Source organism: Anguilla rostrata, chromosome 16, assembly GCF_018555375.3.
Source record: "Anguilla rostrata isolate EN2019 chromosome 16, ASM1855537v3, whole genome shotgun sequence".
NCBI lineage: Eukaryota > Metazoa > Chordata > Actinopteri > Anguilliformes > Anguillidae > Anguilla > Anguilla rostrata.
The window spans coordinates 8,404,630-8,427,328 of record NC_057948.1 but is presented as its reverse complement, the minus strand read 5'-3'; the positions used below and the strand labels follow the sequence as shown (position 1 = coordinate 8,427,328).

At 42.3% G+C, this 22,699-nt stretch overlaps 2 protein-coding genes across 2 annotated transcripts in view; both read left to right on the top strand.

Moving 5' to 3' along the window:
• The window catches only part of cracr2b (calcium release activated channel regulator 2B), a 35,674-nt gene extending 26,428 nt beyond the window's left edge, over positions 1-9,246 (top strand). The window contains exons 13-19 of the mRNA XM_064313751.1: positions 918-1,095; positions 1,642-1,777; positions 2,172-2,253; positions 4,191-4,305; positions 6,458-6,565; positions 7,106-7,182; positions 7,723-9,246. Coding sequence (XP_064169821.1) covers positions 918-1,095; positions 1,642-1,777; positions 2,172-2,253; positions 4,191-4,305; positions 6,458-6,565; positions 7,106-7,182; positions 7,723-7,810 — 784 coding nt within the window. The 3' untranslated portion in view covers positions 7,811-9,246. The remainder of the gene's footprint in view (positions 1-917; positions 1,096-1,641; positions 1,778-2,171; positions 2,254-4,190; positions 4,306-6,457; positions 6,566-7,105; positions 7,183-7,722) is intronic.
• Positions 9,247-9,423: 177 nt separating this feature from the next.
• On the top strand, positions 9,424-22,598 carry LOC135241561 (CD151 antigen-like). The gene is made up of 8 exons (XM_064312065.1): positions 9,424-9,681; positions 14,152-14,236; positions 14,907-15,098; positions 16,447-16,521; positions 18,236-18,340; positions 18,747-18,905; positions 20,691-20,777; positions 21,843-22,598. The coding sequence occupies exons 2-8, from the start codon at positions 14,153-14,155 to the stop codon at positions 21,900-21,902; spliced, it is 762 nt and encodes a 253-aa protein (XP_064168135.1). The 5' UTR covers positions 9,424-9,681; position 14,152; the 3' UTR covers positions 21,903-22,598.
• The last annotated feature ends 101 nt before the right edge of the window (positions 22,599-22,699 follow it).

Sequence of the window (22,699 nt, the reverse complement as noted above, 5' to 3'; positions counted from 1 at the left end):
TAGCATTTGTACCTGGAATTCACAGTCTTGACTTAGTTTTTCCACAATTTTACATGAGTAATCACATGTTTTCAAGAGTTCCTATGGCTTCAATTACGTTTTAGGGCTCAACTTAGGGTTAGGGTTATGAAAACGATAAGTCTGAGGGTCGAGACAAGTTCACGGCTGTGTTCAGCAGGTTAAAGAAAGGTTAGGACATTGGTTCTTATTAGATTTTGGATGAGCCAAAAATTTTGTATATACTAGTATAGGTACCTATGACCATAACAAGATATGGAATATATACATATTTTTTCAGGGAAAACTTTTTTTTTTTAAGGCCTCAAATATATTTTTTAGCATTTGTACTATGGAATTCACAGTCTTGACTTAGTTTTTCCACAATTTTAAATGAGTAATCACGTTTTCAAGAGTTCCTATGGCTTCAATTACGTTTTAGGGCTCAACTTAGGGTTAGGGTTATGAAAACCATAAGTCTGAGGGTCGAGACAAGTTCACGGCTGTGTTCAGCAGGTTAAAGAAAGGTTAGGACATTGGTTCTTTTTTGATTTTGGACGAGCCAAAAATTTTGTATATACTAGTATAGGTACCTATGACCATAACAAGATATGGAATATATACATATTTTTTCAGGGAAAACTTTTTTTTTTTAAGGCCTCAAATATATTTTTTAGCATTTGTACTGTGGAATTCACAGTCTTGACTTAGTTTTTCCACAATTTTAAATGAGTAATCACATGTTTTCAAGAGTTCCTATGGCTTCAATTACGTTTTAGGGCTCAACTTAGGGTTAGGGTTATGAAAACCATAAGTCTGAGGGTCGAGGCAAGTTTACGGCTGTGTTCAGCAGGTTAATGCGGATGCAGCTGGGTTTGGTTAGACTGAGGGAAACATGCAATGTCCCCTTGTTCAAACAGACAGCTCAGTGTCCCTGGGCAAGGCGATCATGCCTTTGAGGAAGTGATGTCGGAGCCTGACAGGAAGAAGCATGCGGCCAATGAGGGTGGGGATGAGGCTGATGGACAGCAGGAAGAGGCGAGGCACAGACAGGGAGAGTCGGTGCAAAGGTCATCTGTGGGCCAGCTTGCGGGCACGGTAAGTTTGAGGGGTGCGGCACAGTTAAAAGGCCTTTAACGGGATTCTGAGGACCAATCAGAGATTGACACAAGCTGCTAAAAGACAGTAAAGATTTAAAAGATACCAAATTCAAAAATGATTCCATCAGTATTATAACTGTGTAAATCCCCTATTTCATGAAGTAGTGAAGAGTATGGCTCACTGAAACAGGGCCTGTCATGATAAATCTTTTTGTGATGCAAACTGGCTGTTGTCGTCACAGGAAGAGACGTGCAAGTAGGTGTTTAAGAATGCTTCACAGTAACATAATTGCAGAATAAAGCTGGACATTTTTAAACTAGGTAACAGGCATTTAGCAGACACTCTTATCCAGCATTATTATTATTATTGCATCCATTTATAAAGCTGGATATATACTGAAGCAATTTCGGTTAAGTACCTTGCTCAAGGGTACAACGGCAGTGTCCTACCGGGGAATCGAACCTGTGACCTTTGGGTTATTAATGAATGAATATTAATATATGAATATTACAGAAACCGCATGTCTGTATCTCTCCTCCTCAGTCTCTCCCGCAGTCTTTGGGCAGTCCACAGCGGGTCTTCAAGGTCGTGTTCCTGGGAAACTCTGGTGTGGGCAAGACCGCCTTCATCCATCGGTACTGCAGCGGGCACTTCCCCAATCACCTGAACGCAACTGTGGGTGAGTCAGAGAGATGGAGAGAGAGAGAGAGAGAGAGAAAGACCAAGAAAGAGACCCACTCAGTTACTGCTGTTGATGACAGTTGTATATTTCCAGGTGTAATGTCTTGTTTTGATTACATGTATAGATTTCCAGGTGTAATGTCTAGTTTTGATTACATGTATAGATTTCCAGGTGTAATGTCTAGTTTTGATTGCAGGTGTAGATGTTCAGGTGTAATGTCTTGTGTTGATGACAGGTATAGATTTCCAGGTGTAATGTTTTGTGTTGACTGCAGGTATAGATTTTCGGGTGTAATGTCTTTTGTTGATGACAGGTATAGATTTTCGGGTGTAATGTCTTTTGTTGATGACGGGTATAGATTTTCAGGTGTAATGTCTTTTGTTGATTGCAGGTATAGATTTCCAGGTGCGCAGTGTGATGCTGGACTCCACCCCTATTGCCTTGCAGCTCTGGGACACTGCAGGGCAGGAGAGGTTAGCCCCGCCCCTTTAAGATCCCTGTGAAATGGAAATATTTACTTTATGGAACTTTGACGTTTTGTTCACCAACAAGCACTTTAAATAACTGATGACTTAAAATACCAAACACACCAATAGCCAGGAGATACTGTGGCCCTCTAGGACTGGAATCTGATAAACCTAGCTGTAGTGCCAGGATGTATAGTGTTAGATGTAGCACCGATAGGGCTAAGTGAACTGCATTTATATAGCGGATTTTCCAGTGACATCTGCACAAAGTGCTTTACAATGAATGCACCAACGGCGATCAAGGTGCCAACCAGCTCACTGGGAGCAATCAGGGGTAAGGTGTCTTGCTCAGAAGACGAACCTTCCAGTTCCAGACGACTGCTCTACATCCTGAGCTGATGTACTGTAACCATAATAATACTAACTAAGAGTTTCCTTTGGTTTTAATCCATCAATAATGAAATTGTCTTAAATCTGCAGGTTTGCAGATTGCTTATAAAATCACAAGGGGGGGGTGGGGGTGGTATTCCATGATGCAGAATTACTGATTTAGCTGGATAACTGCACTGAGTAGAACCCACAATTGCTCTTTTCACTTCATGTCCAGATTTGGGAGGTTTTCGGGTTTTACTGCAGTTATCCAGCTAACTGAGTAATCCCCCTAACTCAGTAATCAACACTATCTCAGTAATTAACACTAACTCAGTAATCCCGCTATCTCAGTAATCCCACAAGCTCAGTAATCCTGCTAAATCAGTAATCCCGCTAAATCAGTAATACCACTAACTCAGTAATACCACTAACTCAGTAATCCTGCTAGCTCAGTAATCCCGCTAAATCAGTAATCCTGCTAGCTCGGTAATCCCGCTAAATCAGTAATCCTGCTAGCTCAGTAATCCCGCTAAATCAGTAATCCCACTAATTCAGTAATCCCACTAACTCAGTAATCCCACTAACTCAGTAATCCTGCTAACTCAGTAATCCCGCTAACTCAGTAATCTCGCTAGCTCGGTAATCCCGCTAAATCGGTAACCCTGCTAACTCAGTCATCCCGCTAGCTCAGTAATCATGCTAACTCAGTAATCCCACTAACTCAGTAATCATGCTAACTCAGTAATACCGCTAACTCAGTAATCCCGCTAACTCAGTAATACCACTAACTCAGTAATCCCGCTAAATCAGTAATACCACTAACTCAGTAATCCCGCTAAATCAGTAATACCACTAACTCAGTAATCCTGCTAGCTCAGTAATCCCACTAGCTCAGTAATCCCGCTAAATCAGTAATACCACTAACTCAGTAATCCCGCTAACTCAGTAATTCCACTAGCTCAGTAATCCCTCTAAATCAGTAATACCACTAACTCAGTAATCCCGCTAAATCAGTAATCCCACTATCTCAGTAATCCCGCTAACTCAGTAATTCCACTAGCTCAGTAATTCCTCTAAATCAGTAATACCACTAACTCAGTAATCCCGCTAAATCAGTAATCCCACTAGCTCAGTAATCCCTCTAAATCAGTAATACCACTAACTCAGTAATCCCGCTAAATCAGTAATCCCACTATCTCAGTAATCCCGCTAACTCAGTAATTCCACTAGCTCAGTAATCCCGCTAAATCAGTAATCCCACTAACTCAGTAATCCTGCTAACTCAGTAATACCACTAACTCAGTAATCCCGCTAACTCAGTAATCCTGCTAACTCAGTAATCCCGCTAACTCAGTAATCCTGCTAACTCAGTAATCCTGCTAGCTCGGTAATCCCGCTAACTCAGTAATCCCGCTAACTCAGTAATCCTGCTAGCTCAGTAATCCTGCTAACTCAGTAATCCCGCTAACTCAGTAATCCTGCTAGCTCAGTAATCCCGCTTCGTGAACCAGGGCCCAGAAGTTCCTGGGTCCTGGCATGTTCCCCTCACCCCCACCTCACCTCCCCAACAGGTTCCGCAGCATCACCCAGCAGTACTTCCGCAAGGCGGACGGAATCCTGGCCATGTACGACATCACAAGGTACTTCTCCTTCACCGCAGTGCGGGAGTGGCTGGATTCCCTAACGGTGAGTGTAAGCGCAAACTCTCCTGCAGTACTTACCTGCAGAACTCACCTGAAACTAATTGCTTTTCAGATCACTTCTCTGTTCTTACTCCGGTTCACTTGCTCAGTTCTGACGAATAATATTACATTACATTTATTTGCAGACGCTTTTATCCAAAGTGACGTTCAATAAATGCATACCAAAGGTCATTGGAACAACTACAATCACAGGTCCGATAAGGTACAATACTCATTTTGTACAGTTATTCATAGCCATGAACACATTAAGCCCAGTTCACACAGTAAACATTACTCTGGCCTAATCTATCCTAAGTCATTACAAGCTACAACATCAGGACAATGATACAAGGCACAATACGTGCTGGATGGAGGTACATGTAACATGAGTGGCACAGGAGGTACACGTGTAGCATGAAAGAGGGGGAATTTAAGTGATAGAAATGTCCTGCAGTGTGGTGATAGTTAGTTAATCCAGGTATAGTCTGAAGAGATATCGTCTGAATAAATGGGGGAGGAGAGTAAGTGTTGCTTCAGGAGTGTCGAGCTCAGTCTCTGGAGGTGGTACATGCATCCAGGTCGTCGGTTGTCCTGGGAGTTAATCGGAAGTACACGTGTACGTCCGTGGGACCGCCATCGCACACGCCAGATGTGGTTTCCCCCCACGCGGGCCCATCCGTACAATAAGTGCTGGCTTTTGTTTCCGAACAATTACCTTAGGGTTTGTTTTCTGACCGCTCTGTGTACTGCGCTGGTTCACTCCTGTACTCGATCACAATAAAGTCTTTAGGATACACTTGCAGTCTGCAGCCATAGATAGTGCTTATACAAATGTCAGATCAGGATATCCATCCGTTATCTATACCTGCTCATCCTGGTCAGGGTCGCGGGGGGTGCTGGAGCCTGTCCGAGTGTGCATTGGGTGAGAGGCAGGAATACACCCTGGACAGGTTGGCAATCTATCACAGGGCACACACACCATCCACTCACACACTCATACCTATGGGCAATTTAGGGCCTCCAATCGGCCTACCTGCATGTCTTTGGACTGTGGGAGGAAACCCACACAGACTTGGCGAGAACATGCATACTCCACACAGAAAGGCCCAGGTTGGAATTGAACCCACAACCTTCTTCTGTTGGGAGACAGTGCTACCCACTGCACCACTGTTCCACCCAGATCAAGATATGATTGAGCAAATTAAAGAAGCAAAAGTACTTAACCTGAATTGCTTCAGTAAATATCCAGCTGTAGAAATGTATTGCATGTAAACAAGCAGGCTGCGAAAGTCTGGATTCAAGCTTCTGCTAAACGTCTACATAAATGTAATGCATAGTTTTACTGTTATATATTCATGCTTGTTGTTATTGTCTGCTGTCAGCCCATTGGTTGGCTGTGCAGGTGTATGTGATATAAGCTCACATATGAAAATGACTGAGCACAGTATAAAAAAAAGAAAAAAAATTTCACAAAAATGAATTGTTCCATATGGTGTAAACGTAGCCTTAAAGCAGATGTATGCAGCACGTATTGGATATTAGCAGCTAGTTCTGGGAGCGAAGCACATCTCTCGCACGTATGCACTGGTTCTGTTTTATTCGCATCTCTTTCTCATTTTCTTCATTTGCAACAGACTATAAATCATCATGCATTTTACTGTTGCTTCATTACATCATTTGACATAATGACTTGAAGTAATGTGTTTTCATCAAAGTCTCCTAATAATTGATAATGAATTGCACACATTGCATTCTGAAACAGTCTGCAATTTCTTCACTGGTATTGCTCATCATATGTTCCCACAGAATACTTGTGAGATGGTCCATTAACCATGATGCTGGCATCCAAAGCAGCACATTTTCATTTAAAAATTGTTCTTGTAAAACCGTGTTCTTGGTCTTGTGAAAATTTGTTCTGTGGATGGTCTCGCCACCTGTGTGTCTCTGTCCCTCCACAATGTGCTTTATCGCGTCGCAAATGAGAGGAAACGCTACAGCGTTCTGTCGTCTCTGTGACTCAGGGACAGGTGTCTGAGACAGAGTTCCGTGTCTCCTCTCTGACTCTGGGGCGGGTGCCTGAGACAGAGTTTCGTGTCTCCTCTCTGACTCAGGGACGGGTGTCTGAGACAGAGTTCTGTGTCTCCTCTGTGACTCAGGGCCGGGTGTCTGAGGGCACGGTGCTGCTGCTGATTGGTAACAAGGCTGACATCGCGGAGGGGAGCGAGAGGGAGGTCACCGCCAGAGAGGGACGACGCCTGGCAGAGGTGATGTCTTGCCTTTGACAGGCACCCATACAGCTTAGGCCTCGACTGAAGCTTAGGCTTTGACTGAAGCTTAGGCCTCGACTGAAGCTTAGGCTTTGACTGAAGCTTAGGCCTCGACTGAAGTTTAGGCTTTGACTAAAGCTTAGGCCTCGACTGAAGCGAAGGTTTCAGCTAAAGTCACAAATTAAAAAACGTTTGTTTGTTCAAAATGTCAAATAAAAGCTTGAGATTAGTTTCACCCACTGGAGAAAGTACAACTGCATGTAAGTCAACACAAAAATGACTAATGCCTTAGAAATGCATTTCATTTGTGTTTCATTGCGAGAGCCTTGAGTGAGAAGAGCAGTAGTCAACATGCGAAGCCTGTCACAGTGACAAAATGTCCTCCAGCTTTTCTAAACCCGTCTTGAAAACAAATGTCTCCATTTGTGCTGTGTGTGCTGTGGATGTTGTGTGTTGTGTTGCTGTCCGCTGCGTCATGTTGTGCGTTGCGCTGCTGTTTTGGGTTGTGTTGCGTGCACGTGTGCAACATGCGAGCAGGAGTACCAGGCCGTGTTCTACGAGTGCAGTGCCAAGACTGGGCATAACGTCGAGGAGCCGATGACGCACCTGGCCAGGTAGACATGCCTCCTGGTTTGCCTCCATTTTGACTCTCACTGTCAATAATCTGCAGGATAACAGCAGTAATTTATCATCCGACCTTTTTCACTGTACCCTACACTGGAGCCCTGGTACAATGTTACAATCACACACTGTCAGTTATTTTCATTTTCAATTAGCTGAGAAACATACATATTTTGTCAAAATATAGAGCATAAAATGACAATACAATAACACTCTCTCTCTCTCTCTCTCTCTCTCTCTCTCAATTCAACAGTGTTTTATTGGCATGACTATACAAGCAATATTGCTAAAGCCATTCATATTTAAACACTTGCATATAAGATGTAATTAATACATAATAATAAAACATTAAAAAAATATTTTAAAAAATGTATATACACAAATAAATAATCAAAGCCAAACCTGCAGACAGCATACAGGTCGAATAACAAACACTAATAAGTACAGTAATAAGAACAAAAACCTCTAACAATACAAAAACTATCTGTCGCTCTCGCTCACTCACTCTCTCTCTTGCTCTCTCTCTCTCTCAGGTTGCTGGCAGCCCTGCAGGATCGGCAGTGCGAGAGCGCCCTCTGCCTGGCCGACAGCTCCAACAGCAGCAGGACCTGCTGCAAGTAGAGGCGGAGAGTGCCGTGCTGCAGCACCAAAACGCGCAGCACTGCGTCAGTTAACACTGAGGACCACACGGGATAGAGAGAATAAAGAGGCTTTATTAAGTCCGCTGATCTGTAAATATCAAATTGTCAAAAACAAAATGGTGTACCTTTAAAATGCACAGATTTCCTCAGTACATGCAGACACGTGGCTATCAGCCTCCAAGCACACAGCTGCTGTCCTGAATGCGAGCTTCGTACCTCTTTGATAGCGGTATGAAGCCCTGCCTCTCCTTAGAATTATGTAAGAAACAATGGAAAAAGAGTAGAATTTCATTCTAAAGTGACATTCGTTCATTTTTTCTGAACACTCCCCATAAATTGCATTACCCTATTTAGCCTCATTGCCCATTCACTTAATATTTCCTGAGATTTACAACCCTCCCTTCCTCGACAATGATTTACCCGCTCGCCGTGAGTAAACGTCTAATAACGTCCTCACTCTCACTTCCTTTGCTGGTTTACATGCGAGAAGTTCCACACAGCTCACCAGTTCTGTGCAGTGCGCGCGCGCGTAGAACAGACGAAAACTTTCGTTATTAACAGATCTGAACACGAAAATGCCGCGTTAGTTTAACTCACAAATGGAGCCCCGCCTTTTGTCTCCAAGCAGGCAAGAACACGCGCTTTTCCACAAGTAACCCGCATTCTTTTAGGAAAGCATCGCCCACGTGAACATGCATGGAAAAATAAACCCACAAACTGACCAATAAGTTTGATCATTTTTCTTGTTCCTGCGACTAAATATAAATCACTCCGTTACAAGCACAGAATTTTTAACTTTCTACCAGCCACATACGTAATAACACACTTTTATAGTAATATTCGGTGTGAGAAAAGTGAAATCGTCATGTCGACCATCGTTTGCACATGAACAGAATATAATTTTTTTTTTGGTAAATTTTTTAAAACATGTTTTACAAGACTTCTGACGAGTATTCTGGAGAGCTATCATGGTTGCCTTCTCTTGTTATTGCGCGTTGTTATATAGTAGCCTATATTTTTCGTTATATCCTGACAGAATGGCCTTTAAGTTTTAAAATACTTCAACATATGGAGAACAAGGGGCGAATGGGCAATGAAAAGATCAAAAGAATCGGAACCTGCATTAGTATTCAAACTTTAATTTAATCTACAATTTTTTATTCACATTTCAGCTTGCAATTTTTTATATTAATGATGCCTATTGTCACTAAAGCTTTCTCAGATTCTTGTCTTATTGTTAAGAAAATTGTTCTTTACTATTTAAAAATCACAAATTAGGCATGCATACAGAAATAACATTAAATGTATTTTTTAATATATATATATAAGGAAGTTTCTGTGTATTTAGGAGATGAATGGATGAGATGTTGATGCGTGGTATTCAAGGCCGCAGCCAATAAATGAGGTATTACCAAATGTCGCGTTCATTGGATTATTTCATAAAAACTCAGGTTGAACTGCACTGATCCCAAATCAGCCTTGTCGCGAAGAATGCATTCCGAGTCTTTACGTAAATACCTTCCTTTTATTTTCTGGTCTTGCCCCTCGAGGCATACTGCGATCGCGTGGCAGACGTTTTTAACGAGCGAAATGCGGCGGAGAACATCGTTGTTTCTTTCAGGAACAAATGTGCAGTTTCGCCAAGAAGGCGCAGAAAGCCTAACCGTGATGGGAGGAGCTCCTCCGACAGTGCTCTCGGCTCTGGCCGTCGCATTCTTTATCCTTTTCTGACTGACAGACATCGAGGAGAAAACAGGGCGAAATAATTAAACGGTTCCATTTTTCTTATTTGCGCTCGAAGCTTCTGATACCGCAGGAATAAGTGTGCGTGGTTACAAGGTTCGGCAACAGGTAATGCATAAACTTCATATTTTAACGTTAATATGTGTGATTACTCTTTTGGTGTTTTTTCGGTGTTTTTAATAGTTGGTGTAACCTCACAAAGGCCAGCCTACCGCAAAAGGGAACTGCAGCTACCTAGTAATCGGGTTAAATCCAGATGTCTACCACTAGTGCCTCTGGTTTTAATAATAGATCAGATACCTAGATAAGTTAGAGTTCTTGGAAGTGCAGTCTAGTTATTTTTGCTGAACTATGAGTTGAATTTTGATTCAAAGTAATCAGCATTGTCCATTTTAAGTGAACTTACATGGCCCAACCTTTCCACGCCACTGGAACATCACTACATTTTTAAAAAAACTTTTGTAATCGTAATGAACAACAGTTTGTCTCAAATCATAAATAACCCGCAAATTTGCATTGTTGAACGTGAACTTAAAATGATGACAGTTGTATTGTGTTTATTGCGACTTTTGAATTTGGATTTGAGATCTTCACTCCCGCATTGAACATTCTACATTGCCCTAAACTCTCTTCAGCTCATTTTAAAGTTATTTTATTAATGTTTTTAGTTCATTAGTATACGCGTTTGGAAAAATAACTATTAGCCATGTCTCAGTGGAATTTCTGTTTCTAGTCTCCCAGCAATTCGCTGTGTTGTCACGAAAGATGGGAGCCTGGCATTTAGTTATCTCTCTTTGTGTTTCAATGTGAAAATAGACAGGCCCGGTATGTCTGAGATCAGTCTAAATATTTGTGACAAAAAGAAGACGGTTCTGGTAATATTTTGTGTTTTATGAAGTGTTTTAACTACACATACCAATAAAAACCCAGATTATTTGTTAAATAATGTCTTGAAACATACAATATTGTAAGATTGGAAAAGGTATAGGAAAACAAAATATTTTTTAAAATTGCAAAACATACCAAATATTGACACATTGGTGCCAATACAGTGTCATTTTTATTAAGTGATGCTCTGCCAGGCCTGTACCTCAGCCATCTCCAGCTCCTGCTTGTTTTGGGGGCTAGTTGCATAAAGTTTTCTCCACAGCATATGAAACACATGTTCAGTTGGACTGAGATCTGGTGAATAACGTGGCCAGTCAAGAATTTTCCAGTTTTGGGCTTTGAAAAACTTTGTTGCTGTACCAGTATGCTTGAGACCATTGTCTTGCTGTAGGATGAAGCGCTGTCCAATGAGTTTGAGTGCATTTGGTTGAACTTGAGAAGGCACGATGCCTCTGTACATTTCAGATTCATTCTGCTGATGCTATCAGCAGTTACATCATGAATGAAGACAAGTGAGCCAGTACCTGTGGCAGTCATACATGCTCAAACCATAACACCCCTGCCACCGTGTTTCACAGATGAGAAAGGTGCTTTGGATCTTGGGCTGTTCCTTTTGGCTTCCACATTTTGCTCTTGCCATCGCTCTGATACAAGTGAACCTTGGTCTCATCTGTTCACAAGAGCTTTCTCCAGAACACTGCGGGCTCTTTTAGGTACTTCTTAGCAAATCGTAACCACCATGTTTTCGGGGCTGACTGCTGGATTTTATTTTGCAGAGTGTAGTCTCTGTAGTTCTGCTCGTGAAGTATTATGTAGACAGCAGGCACTGACACATCCAGGCCTGCCACCCGAAGAGTGTATCTGAGCTGTCAGACAGTTGTTTGGGGGTTTCATTATGGTGAGAATTTTTCAGTCAACTGTAGAGCTCTTCCTTAGCCGACCAGGTCCTTTGCGATTACTGAGCTAACTTATGCTCTCTTTCTTCTCAACGATGTTCCAAACAGTTGCTTTTGGTCTGTGTCTCTAGCCTGCTTTTCCTTATTTCTCAGCCTCATAATGAGTCTGTTACTGATCTGAATAGGGACCTACCGTTCATCAAGCTTTCAGCAAATCTGAATTATCGTTAGCCTAAAGACAAACAAAGGGTTTTTTATTTATTTATTTATTTATTTTTTTAACAAAATGAACTAAGTAAGACTACAGTTATGTCCTTATGTGGTTACAAAGTAGACAAATGAATCATCCAACTGTATAATTTCCTGACATGTTCTATCTTATTTACTCCCCCGATAAGGAACCACATCAACTGCATTGTGACCATGACCATGAAAACTAGACTGACCTTGGCTGACTGAAATGTTTCACTTTGAATATAATCAGTTTCACTTTGAACATTCAGCTGCAGAATCCATCTTAATTTTTACTGATGTGGTGCTTTGACAGCCATGGACAAGTGAAATCCATGCTTTCCATCTCAGCTAAAATTTGAAAACAGCTAAAATTCCATATATAGAGCTATAGAACGACACAAAGAATGAAACTGGAACAGAACAAAGAAAAAGGATTGGAACTGGAATGGGCTAAATAGTATATCTAGACAAACTAATCTAGAGAAGAAAAAAAATACTGTCCAGGCTGTCACTGAACCGCAGGTGGTTAGAGATGAGTCATTTTGTGCAGTCATCACAGATCAGTCTGAATACATTATACTTACCCGTCAATCAAGAAGAGGGGTGGAGATGGGGCTTTGACTTGCTTATGCAGAAGATTTTTATCTACTTCTATGTCACAGATGTGGGCTCGGCTGAAATGAAACTTTCCACCTTTGAGAGACAGTGCCTGTCTATATTATTATTATTATTTTATTTTATTATTGTTAATAAAATGACAAGATACTCAGCTTTAGAAAAAAAAAATTATTAGCCCTTTAACCACATGTGAATTGTTTGATTTCAGAGTAAAATTGTGGAATACAGAGCCAAATCCAAATAAATAAATAAATACATGTCAAACATTACTGAGCTCACCATGCATGCAGAATGTTGTACAGTGATCAGGGAACTGGACCTGCAAATTGGAGCTTAAAAATATAAGCGGGTAAGAGCACCTGCTAAAGCACTAAACATTTTTAAAGGTAAATCAAAAGATAAATATGGGAGTATAGACCATTTCAAACTGTTTTTGATTTTCAAACTGGCAGGAATAAACATAGATAACATTGGCTCTGAAAATGTATTTTTTTAAGCCATCATCTATACCCGCTTATCCTTGGCAGGGTGTCTGTGGGTTCTGGAGCCTTTCCCAGAGTGCATTGGGTGAGAGTGCAATGAGGAGACAAAGGAAGAGAGGGTGCGAGAGCCTTAGCACTAATAAGGATCAAATGAACAAATCTTTGATAGAGAAGACTCTGGTCTACTTGTCCATTGGAAAGATTTGTTTGAGTTTGCAAACTGCCCGTCACTACATCCTACGGGCTCTCTCGATTCCAGCCTCTGCCACCTGCTTGTTGGACATCTTAAGTTCATTTTTCATGAACTACTTTGGCAGGCTTTCAGTCACAGGATATTTTTTTGTTTTCCTACTCCCTCACTCGCATTACCACAATATTATTTTGCATGGTTCTACATTTCAGGTCATGTAGTTTAGCTTTCATTTTCCTAGTTTCCTTTGAGGATTTTGTGTTGTTTTTTAGAGGGTACTCACGATTTTCTTAAGAACCTAATTGTCTTGCTTCGGGTGTTCTATGAGTTTAGTATTATAGTTTAACACCGTTTTACATTCTTTTGTGGGTTGTCTCACTTCAACTTGATAATTTTCTTGGGGGGGTTTGTGCCAATTCAATTCAATTAATTTATATTAGTACATTATATTAGTATAGTTACTGGTGAAATTCTGGTCAGAAGTTACAGCATTGTCTACAATGTCTACATCAGCATAGGATGACACAGTGCAGCAGGTTTGAGAGCTCTTCTCCTTAACTCGTAAGGTCAGCTAAGGTGACTGTGCTAAAGTTAAGACGCTACTTCGAGGCCCCAGCTTGTGACCCAGCTATATGGCAGGGAAAATAAATTTACGATCAATTGATGAACGCCCGAAGACCAGAATTGTGGAAAACGGTTTGCGAGTCAAGACGGATGTGGGAAAATGCTGTACATGAAGAAAAGAACATCGACTCAACATGCAGAACACAGGACATTAATATGTGCCGATTCAGAAGGGTCTGCTTTGTTGATTTTCAAAAAGGCTGTGGCCTTTGATTATAAACAGCAGAGAAATGCACTATGGGATTGCTGGCTCCAAAGGCATCCCTTTGTGAAGGAGTACTGGCTGTTGTTCGTATGCAGAGGTGTGATTTTCATGGTTTTTGATCTGCATCAATGAAATTTGGTTAGGCAGAATGCCTTGGCTTGAAATGAAAATGACGACTGTTAAAACACTCCTTGGATACAGAGAGTATTTTTTTTCCTCAAACCACGACATTAGAAGATAATCTTTAAAGCGGTAATCTTTTATGCAAAGGTCAGTTATGTAATACTGTGTCCAATTAATTATGGTGAGATATTTTAAGCAATTTTTAACCGTTCTAAAGAGTAGGTTTTTTGGAATTTTTCCAATATTATATTCAATATTCTAATCGCATATTTGTTATCTTACGACTTAAAGGGTTAAAAAAATCTGTTTTTCTCTCAGCATGGGGGCAAATGATGAGAAGAGTGAAGCGTGTGGAACGATCTGTCTGAAGTACCTACTCTTCGCCTTCAACTTCCTCTTCTGGGTGAGTCTATCTGTCTGCCTGACTGTCTGTCTGTAGGTCTGTTTGTCTGTCCATCCGCCCACCTGTCTGTCTGTCTGTCTGCCTGTCTGCCTGTCTGTCTGTCTGTCTGTCTGTCTGTCTGTGTTTCTGTCTGTCTGTCTGTGTTTCTGCTTGTCTGTCTGCCTGCCTGCCTGCCTGCCTGTCTGCCTATCTGTCTGTCTGTCTGCCTGCCTGTCTGTCTGTCTGTGTTTCTGCCTGCAGGGCCTTGGCAGCTCTGCTCATGGCCGAATGACCATCTGACTTTGATTTTCTTTAACATTTAGTCTTTGCGTGTCTTTTTTTAGACTTCAAAATGGCAAACACAGTGACTTCCTTGCCATTTGTCACAGTCAGACAGGTGATAGGCAATCTATCCACACCAGTACATAAATCATGCCAATCTAGCAAGTGTTGTCAAAGAATACTGTTTTTTTTCTATTTTTATGTTTTAAGTCCTTACACATACATTGGGCGGGGCTGATCGTTGGCTCATTCTGCTAAGACACTGGGTTATGGTGAAATTTTTATTAATTAAATTTAGCTATGCACTAAATTAACTTCTGAAAAGATAAATGAGCAAGAATACATTTTTTTATAAGCTTTGTGTAAAATTATCGGTTTCAGTTGACCTGCTTGTGATGTTACCTCCCAGCTGGCAGGGGGCGCTGTGATGGCCGTGGGGCTGTGGACGCTGCTTAAGAAGAGTGACTACATCAGCCTGCTGCCCTCTATTACCTATGCGGCTTCTGCCTACATCCTGATTGTGGCTGGGGCCATCGTCATGGTGACAGGTGTTCTGGGCTGCTGTGCCACCTTCAAGGAACAGAGAAGACTTCTGAGAGTGGTGAGTATGGAGATAAATCAGAGGCGTGCACACACACACACGTGCACGTGCACACAGGCACACACACACGTGCACGCGCACACAGGCACACACACACACACACACACACAACATTTTATAACACACACACGTGCACGCGCACACAGGCACACACACACACACAACTCTCTCACAACACACACACACATGCATGCGCACACACAGGCACACACACGCACAACTCTCTCACAAAATTTTATAACACACACACACACACATGCATGGATGAATGTGTCTTTTCATTTTCAGTGGAGATTTGCCTGACCAAGCTAACAGGTTTTTGGTTGCCCATATGTTCCCAGAATGTTGTTACAGCTTGGATAAATGCTTCCACCATCCTGGATCTCCTTTGAGTCTTATCTATGAGTTACGTAGAAGTAACATAGCAGGATGGCCTTGGAGTGTTATTCAGTCTTCTTATTCAGTGTTTTCATCATGATTAAATGGTAGCCCACGTAGATATTCCCAGTATGTTTGTATGTAAAATGCCTGGAGTGTTTTATGTGATGTACTTACCTTCATGTCACAACCTAGGGTTGCCAGATTTAAAAATTAGTCAATACCGGGCAAAATGCACAGCCGGAAGCTTAATCGCGAACGAGGTGGGGTGCTGTCTGAAAAAAGATAACGGACCGGGGTGACTGAGACTTGAATACTTGAATTCATTAAAACCTACCGATGAATTTCTTCCAGCAAGTACTCGGGCTGAAGACATGTACAAATAATTTGAAAAATTCCGCACATCTGGCAACCCTGTCACGACCAAATGGGAATCTAACCAGAAACTTTTCCAGAAGTCTGGAAAAAGTGTTGTGTTAGCAGGGAGACATGGCTTGACACGTCCTGCAAAATGCTTGTGCTGAGCCCTGTTCAAACATGTTTGCTTGAAGGGGAATGACATGATTTCCCCCCTCTGTCTAGCATGCCTTCTCCACAGATTTGCTGTTTTTTTCCAGGGTTTTGAACGCATTGCACTGGGTTGTAGCCAGTGGTGATTCATTAGACCTTGAAAGTTCACTGGGCCAGTACAGTATTTGCCTTCTGTGCGATCACCCAGATTGCTGTGCTGTTGTTCCGTTGACTGGTTTTCCTGTTATAATAAAGCACCGAGTGGTCACACATAAACATTATCCGGTTTTACACGAACCAGAATGTTTTCACTGTAATGCGAATGGAAACTGAACTCTCGGTGTTAAAAACAGAGCTGAGTATCTGGTAAGTTTATATAATCCGCGCTGGTATTTGATATGCGCTGTGGCTTCTGTTGTGTGGCTCATGCCGTGTCTGTGGCCTGCCTCTTTCTCCACAGTACTTTGTTCTTTTGCTGTGTATTTTCCTCCTGGAGGTGGTTGCTGGAGTTCTTGCCTACATCTACTACCAGAAGGTAATGAACATCGTTTGGATGCGAGGTAGCTGTGACTCCTGTTAGACTATCTGTGAGCATTATGTTACTGCGTGGATAGCTGTGAGCATTACACACCTGTTAGGCTAGCTTTGAACTTTTCTGTCCTACTAAGTTAGCAATCAGTATTCCACACCTGCCAGGCTAGCAGTGAGCTTATCTTTCCTGCTAGGCTAGCTGTGAACCTTTCTGTTCTGCTAGGCTAGCAGTCAGCATTCCACACCTGCCAGGCTAACTGTGAGCTTATTTCTCCTGCTAGGCTAGCTGTGAACTTTTCTCTCATTCTAGGCTAGCTGTCAGTATTACACTCCTGCTAGTCTAGCTGTGGGAATTACACTCTTCTTAGCCATGTCTCTACTCTGTCACCAGTGGTGGAATGAGCTCTCCACTATGGTCAGGTCAGCAGCGTCAGTCTGACTTGTGCCGCAGAGTCAAATCTCTCCTGCTTGCACTGCATCTTACACTAGCACTAAACTCAACATATGGGTTTACTTATTGGGTGATCAGTGCTGGTTGCCAACTCAGATTCCCTCTGAATGTCACCTTCTGACCAGATGCTGATCATAGAATGCACCTCGTTGTTGGTCCACCATTTAGTCTGATTTTGTTTTTCTATTTCAAAACTTGCTTGCCCTCTAGCTGTTGATAAATGTTCTCACAACTATTGCGTTCGGCCAATCAGCAATGTTCAGTGCTGCAACCTCCCCCCCAAAGTTTGCAGACCTTAGAAAAGTACTACCTCGCGAGCAGGGACTGAAAAGGAGAATAGGAACCATGACCCATGAACCAAAATCAGCCCTGGATCCTCCGGTGGAAAAGAGGTTTCACTTCCTGAGTTTCGCAAAAGGCTCCTGCAGTGAATATGGAGCTATAAACAACTGTTTGGTACATTTTTAGGAAACAATAATGCAATGGTGAGCTCAGCAATAGCACACAACCTGGTAGACCACAAAAGACGATGGTAGTGGATGACAGAATAATACTTTTTAAATTGTGGAGAAAAATCCCTTTTCAACTGTCGAACGGATCGAGAACACTCTCCAGTATTTAGGCATAGATGTGCCAAAGAATAAAATAATGTTGACACTACATCAGTGTGATCTCAGGGGATTCACCGTGTGATGATATACAACTACACAGTGACGTTTGCGGCCTCTGGCTTCCTGACCATGAGACTGATCTTCCGCTGAGTCATGTTTACCGTTAAACTTTTTCCTGGTCAACCAAGGCATCATGACGCGCCTGTCCCCTTCCTCCTGTGACTTTGCTATAAACTCACTGCTTGATCAATTAGCCACCAGCTTGGGGCAGGAACAACCCTTAAAACTTAACGACTGGGCTCTAAGGGTTGCACATAAGCATGCATGTGTGTGTGCACATTTGTGTGTGTGTGGAATGTGTATGTCTGCACATAATCATGTATGTGTGTGTGCGTGTGTGTGGTATGTGCATGTATGCACATAAGCATGCATGCAAGTGTGTGTGTGTGATATGTGTATGTCTGCAAATAAGCATGCATGTGTGTGTGTGGTATATGAATGTCTGCACTTAACCATGCATGCAAGTGTGTGTGTGGTATATGTATGTCTGCAAATAAACGTGTGTGTGTGTGTCTGTGTGTGTGTGTGTGTGATATGTGTATGTCTGCATATAAGCATGCATGTGTGTATAGCTGTGTGTATCTCTTTGCTTCCAGCTGAGCGAGGACTTGAAGGACAATCTGAAACACACCATGACTGAGAAGTACAGGCAGCCCAGCCAGGAGCCTGTAACCCTGGCTGTGGACAAGCTACAGCAAGAGGTGAGAGAGAGGGGGAGAGGGGAGGGAGCGGGAGAGAAAGGGAGATGGTGGTGGAGGGAGAGAGAGGGAAAGAGAGAGAAGGAGGGGGAGAGGAAGGCAGGGGAGAGAGAGACGGGGATGGTGGGTTGAAGGAGGGAGAGAGATGGAGTGTGAGGGAGAGAAAGAGGGAGGATAGGAAGAGAGAGGAAGGCAGGAAGAAGGGAGGACTAGTTTGTGTTCCAGTCATAATTCCTGCTGTGTAATAAACCATTTTTATGCGTTTAATGACATTATCCAATGAGGGCTGCCCTCTGACTCTCCGACTGTATTCCACGGCCATGCCTCCTGTTCATCTCTTCCCCCTTCGCTCTCTTCCTCTGTCCTGGTCTCACATTTCTCCATCTCTGCCTCTCGGTCTGTGTCTCAGTTTAAGTGCTGTGGCAGCAACAGCTCCTCTGATTGGCTGGAGAGTAAGTGGGTGCGGTCGGCAGATGCCAAGAGCCGGGCGGTGCCGGACAGCTGCTGCAAGACCCCGACGGGCGGCTGCGGTCGCAGGCCACACCCCTCCAACATCTACAGCGTCGAGGTGAGGCGGGCGGTGAACCGGCCGGCTGATTGGTCGGTCAGTGTGTCAGTCAGCGAGCTCACAGGTCAATCGTTCTGAGGCAGGATTTCAGGGGCTGAGTGAAATGCAAGGGAGACATGGACATGGCCCGTTCATGAGGAGTCTCTGTGCTACCCTGACGGAAAAATTAATCCCCTAATAATTACAATATTTTAAACTAGCACGTGCTTAAACTGAACATTAAATGCATACTGTGTTTAGTGTTTTTACCTTGAAAATATTACAAAATTACCATGCTAAGGCGTAGCCTACAAGACAAGCAGACAGAGCTTGTTCAAGAACTAGAGTTAAACGTATACTACGTAGGATTTTGCGGCCCTTGGACTGTGTTTGTAAACCCTTCTCAAACCTCCTTCATTCTCAGCTCTAACCACACCTCCACTGAGGACACACCCTCGAGCACTACAAGAAAAATTCCCCTTTACAATATTTTCTAATAAAAAATCCTGCATAGTATGCCTTTAACTTTGGGATTGCTTTTCCGTGGTGGCGTAAACTGAAGTTTTCCAAGAGGATTTAAAGCAACACGAAGTTGGCTTTTTTCTGTTGGACCTGTAAGTAACATTGGCGGCATTGTGAAGCTGGCAACAACAAGGTCTTAGGCGAGGGTCTAAAATTTCAATTTTACAGTTCCAGCAATATACCACTAATACGTTCAACATAATGCCGTCAATTAAGATGTAATTGAATCTGGAACTAACGTTACCTCTAGCTATCCAGCTAGCTACATTAGGTAGAGTAACTTACTCGACGTGATTGGGTGGGGTTGGAGATGGAGGAGGAAACTTCTTTGATTGTAAACACAGGCTAATAAACCCTGCATAGTATGCCTTTATTAGTTTTATTCTACCATTCAAAATCTATGAAGACATAGAAATTGTGAACTGTGGATCCTCCACATCATGAAATCGGGTCACTGGCATTTGCTTTGAGTGCTGAGCTCTGTCACATGGGCAACCCAGACCTGAGGTGCGTTCAAGTTCAGCGAACAAGGCGAACGTTTGCAAACGTTTGCAAACTATTTCAAACTTTTTTCCGTTAGCTTTGTGTTCACCGCGAATGTTTGCAAACATAAACGAATGGTCTGAAAAGGTAGTTTGCGGCAAACAAAAATGGACGCTGGACTGAGGGAAATGTTCCCAGATGGATATTTCAATTGAAGATGCCGTTAAGTGTGACCAGTTTTTTAAATAATGTTATTGCTAACGCTAGCCAATGTTATTATTTTTCGATAGCTATCGGTTTTTTGATCATCGATGATCACAGAAGTGGCTGTGAGCGCAAACACTCTCGTCGCCATGTCTATGTTTAACGCAAACAATTTGGAATGTTCGTAAAAAGCCGTTCAAATTGAACTGTTCAAAAAAAACATGTTCGCCACGAACATTCGCCTCTGTTCGCCGAACTTGAACGCACCTCTGCTGGTGTGTTCTGATCTAAGAACTTCCGTAATGGTGCCCGAGTCAGAGCTGAATTCAGAAAAGCACTTAATCATTTCACTGACGCAGAAAACATGTCACTAGAGTCAATTAAATAGAGAACACCATTAGTGCGAATGTGAATGCCTTTCACTTGCTTTATTGTATACATTTAAAAACGTATGTCAAATGTATATCAAATGTATAATGTCCATGGTCTTTTTCCTTTGAATTGATGTCCTGAGACACTTACATTCACCGAGAGCAAGAGGCATATTTGTTTAAACAGCAGTGCATGTTTGAATGATTGATGTGCCTATTACTTCAGGGTGGCTGCATCACCAAGTTGGGGAACGTCATCCTTGAGCACTTGAAGATCATCAGTGCAGTTGGCATTGGGATCGCTGGTGTGCAGGTGTGTTTTCACAAAGCTCTAAATCTGTTTGCTTTTCTGATCTACAGGCAGTGAACAAAAAATGGAAGCTCCAATGAAAAGTCATTAGCCCTTTAAGGTGCAAGGTCACTAATATGTGATCAGAATGTTCTTAATGGAACATTCTAGTGCTGATGTAACAATCACTACTCAATGGAGTTCTAGAACACTGATTTAGAATTTTGGAAGAAGAAAAAAAAGCATTCCAAAAAACATTCTCTTCGAAGGGTTAAGAGGATGTGGGGCCCCCCCATGTGTCCAATATCACCCGAAAGCAATGTGGTGTAGAGTCCATTGGCATCTAGAGGAATAGGACACCACTCCTCCACAGGAAAGTCAATCTCCCACTTTAGCGGGTGGAAGGTCCGGAACATTCCATAAATGCTCGATTGCATTTATATCTGAAGACTGAGAAGGCTTGTGAAATGGGGTCAGTGTTACCGTTGCCCTCCTCAAACCGCTGGAAGGCTGTGGATGTGAGGAGTATGGTCACCTTGCAATAGCCCCCGTTCTGCAGGAAGGAAATGGTTTAGCATGGGGTAGTCATGATCATTCAGCACCGTTATGTAATGACTGACCTCAACCTTTCCTTCTAAGGGTGTGACGTACCCAAAACCAGGCCAGGGAAATCCTCACTCCATTACAGAGCCACCAGAAGGCTTCACTGTAGGAGCCCATTGTGCCTCCATTTGCCTGTTAACTCTCTGTAGTTATGGATTTTTCAGACTGAATAAATGAGCAGTGTGCATGCAATAATGCATTTCACTCACCACACAACTCTTATCTCTAATTTACTCTTTCGTATGGTGACGCATAACAAAAATAACTCCGCACCTCAACATTTGATAGCATGAATGAATTGGTCTGTCAATGCAAAGGCTTGCTCTTTAACTTCGATCTTGTGTGCTACTGGATAATGTGAGGTGTGACCTTTTGTTGGTGTGAATGCATGTCACAAATATGGAAATTAGCAAAAGCTAGTGGTGGAGTGTGATGTCCGTCACTCATCACAGTCATTCTTCTTCTCTCTCTCTCCTTTTCGCTCAGATTGTGGGAATGGTGTTTACGTGCTGCCTGTATCGGAATTTGAAGGCGGAGCCATTCTGACAGCACAGTCGCTTGGAAGGAGGGGGGGGGGGGGCTTACTGAGTTACTGTAACAGTGCCTGATATTTAATAATTTAATTATCTGTGTGTATGTCATAAGTGTCACATAATGAGAGGGAGTGCTGTGCATCTCACAGGAAATGGGAATGGAAGGAGATAAAGGATATGGTCTTTTGAATAATTGTTGAAATGGTAGTGCATAGCTCCTGAAAAAGTTACATACTTGTATGAATCTGCTGACATTGTGTGGGGATGGGGGGGAGGGGGTTGTTTGCTCTAACTGAAGAGCTTGAATCTTTTTTAATTTTCTGTGATTGCTGATGTGTCCACCATTTTAGACCAAAGTGCATTGAAAACCTGTACAGTGACACTCCTCACTCCGGCCTCTTGTATCTTATGGCTGCCATATCTGCACTGTAATCTTATTTTTTTTAAATGCCTTGTTTTATATATTTTTTCAGGTTTCCGTGGTCTGTGGTACAGAAAAAAAATGTCATAATTTCCAAGATTGCTTCTGTGTTTCCACAATTGCAATATACTCTTGTGCATTTTCTTATTCGTCGGTTTCTGGCATTATGTCAGAATTTGTTTTTTTTTTAAGTGCATGCTGGAAAATATACACTACAAAAAGCTACATCCTGTTCTGACTGGGCAAAATGTGATTGGTTATAGCCCAGCAGGTTTGATTTATATTAATTTTTAAAAGCCAGCATGTTGGTTGTTTTTAAGCCAAAGTTGTATTTTCAGCCATTTTTCAGTGTCCAAAGGATTACTGAAATGGCGTCAGCATATCGTACT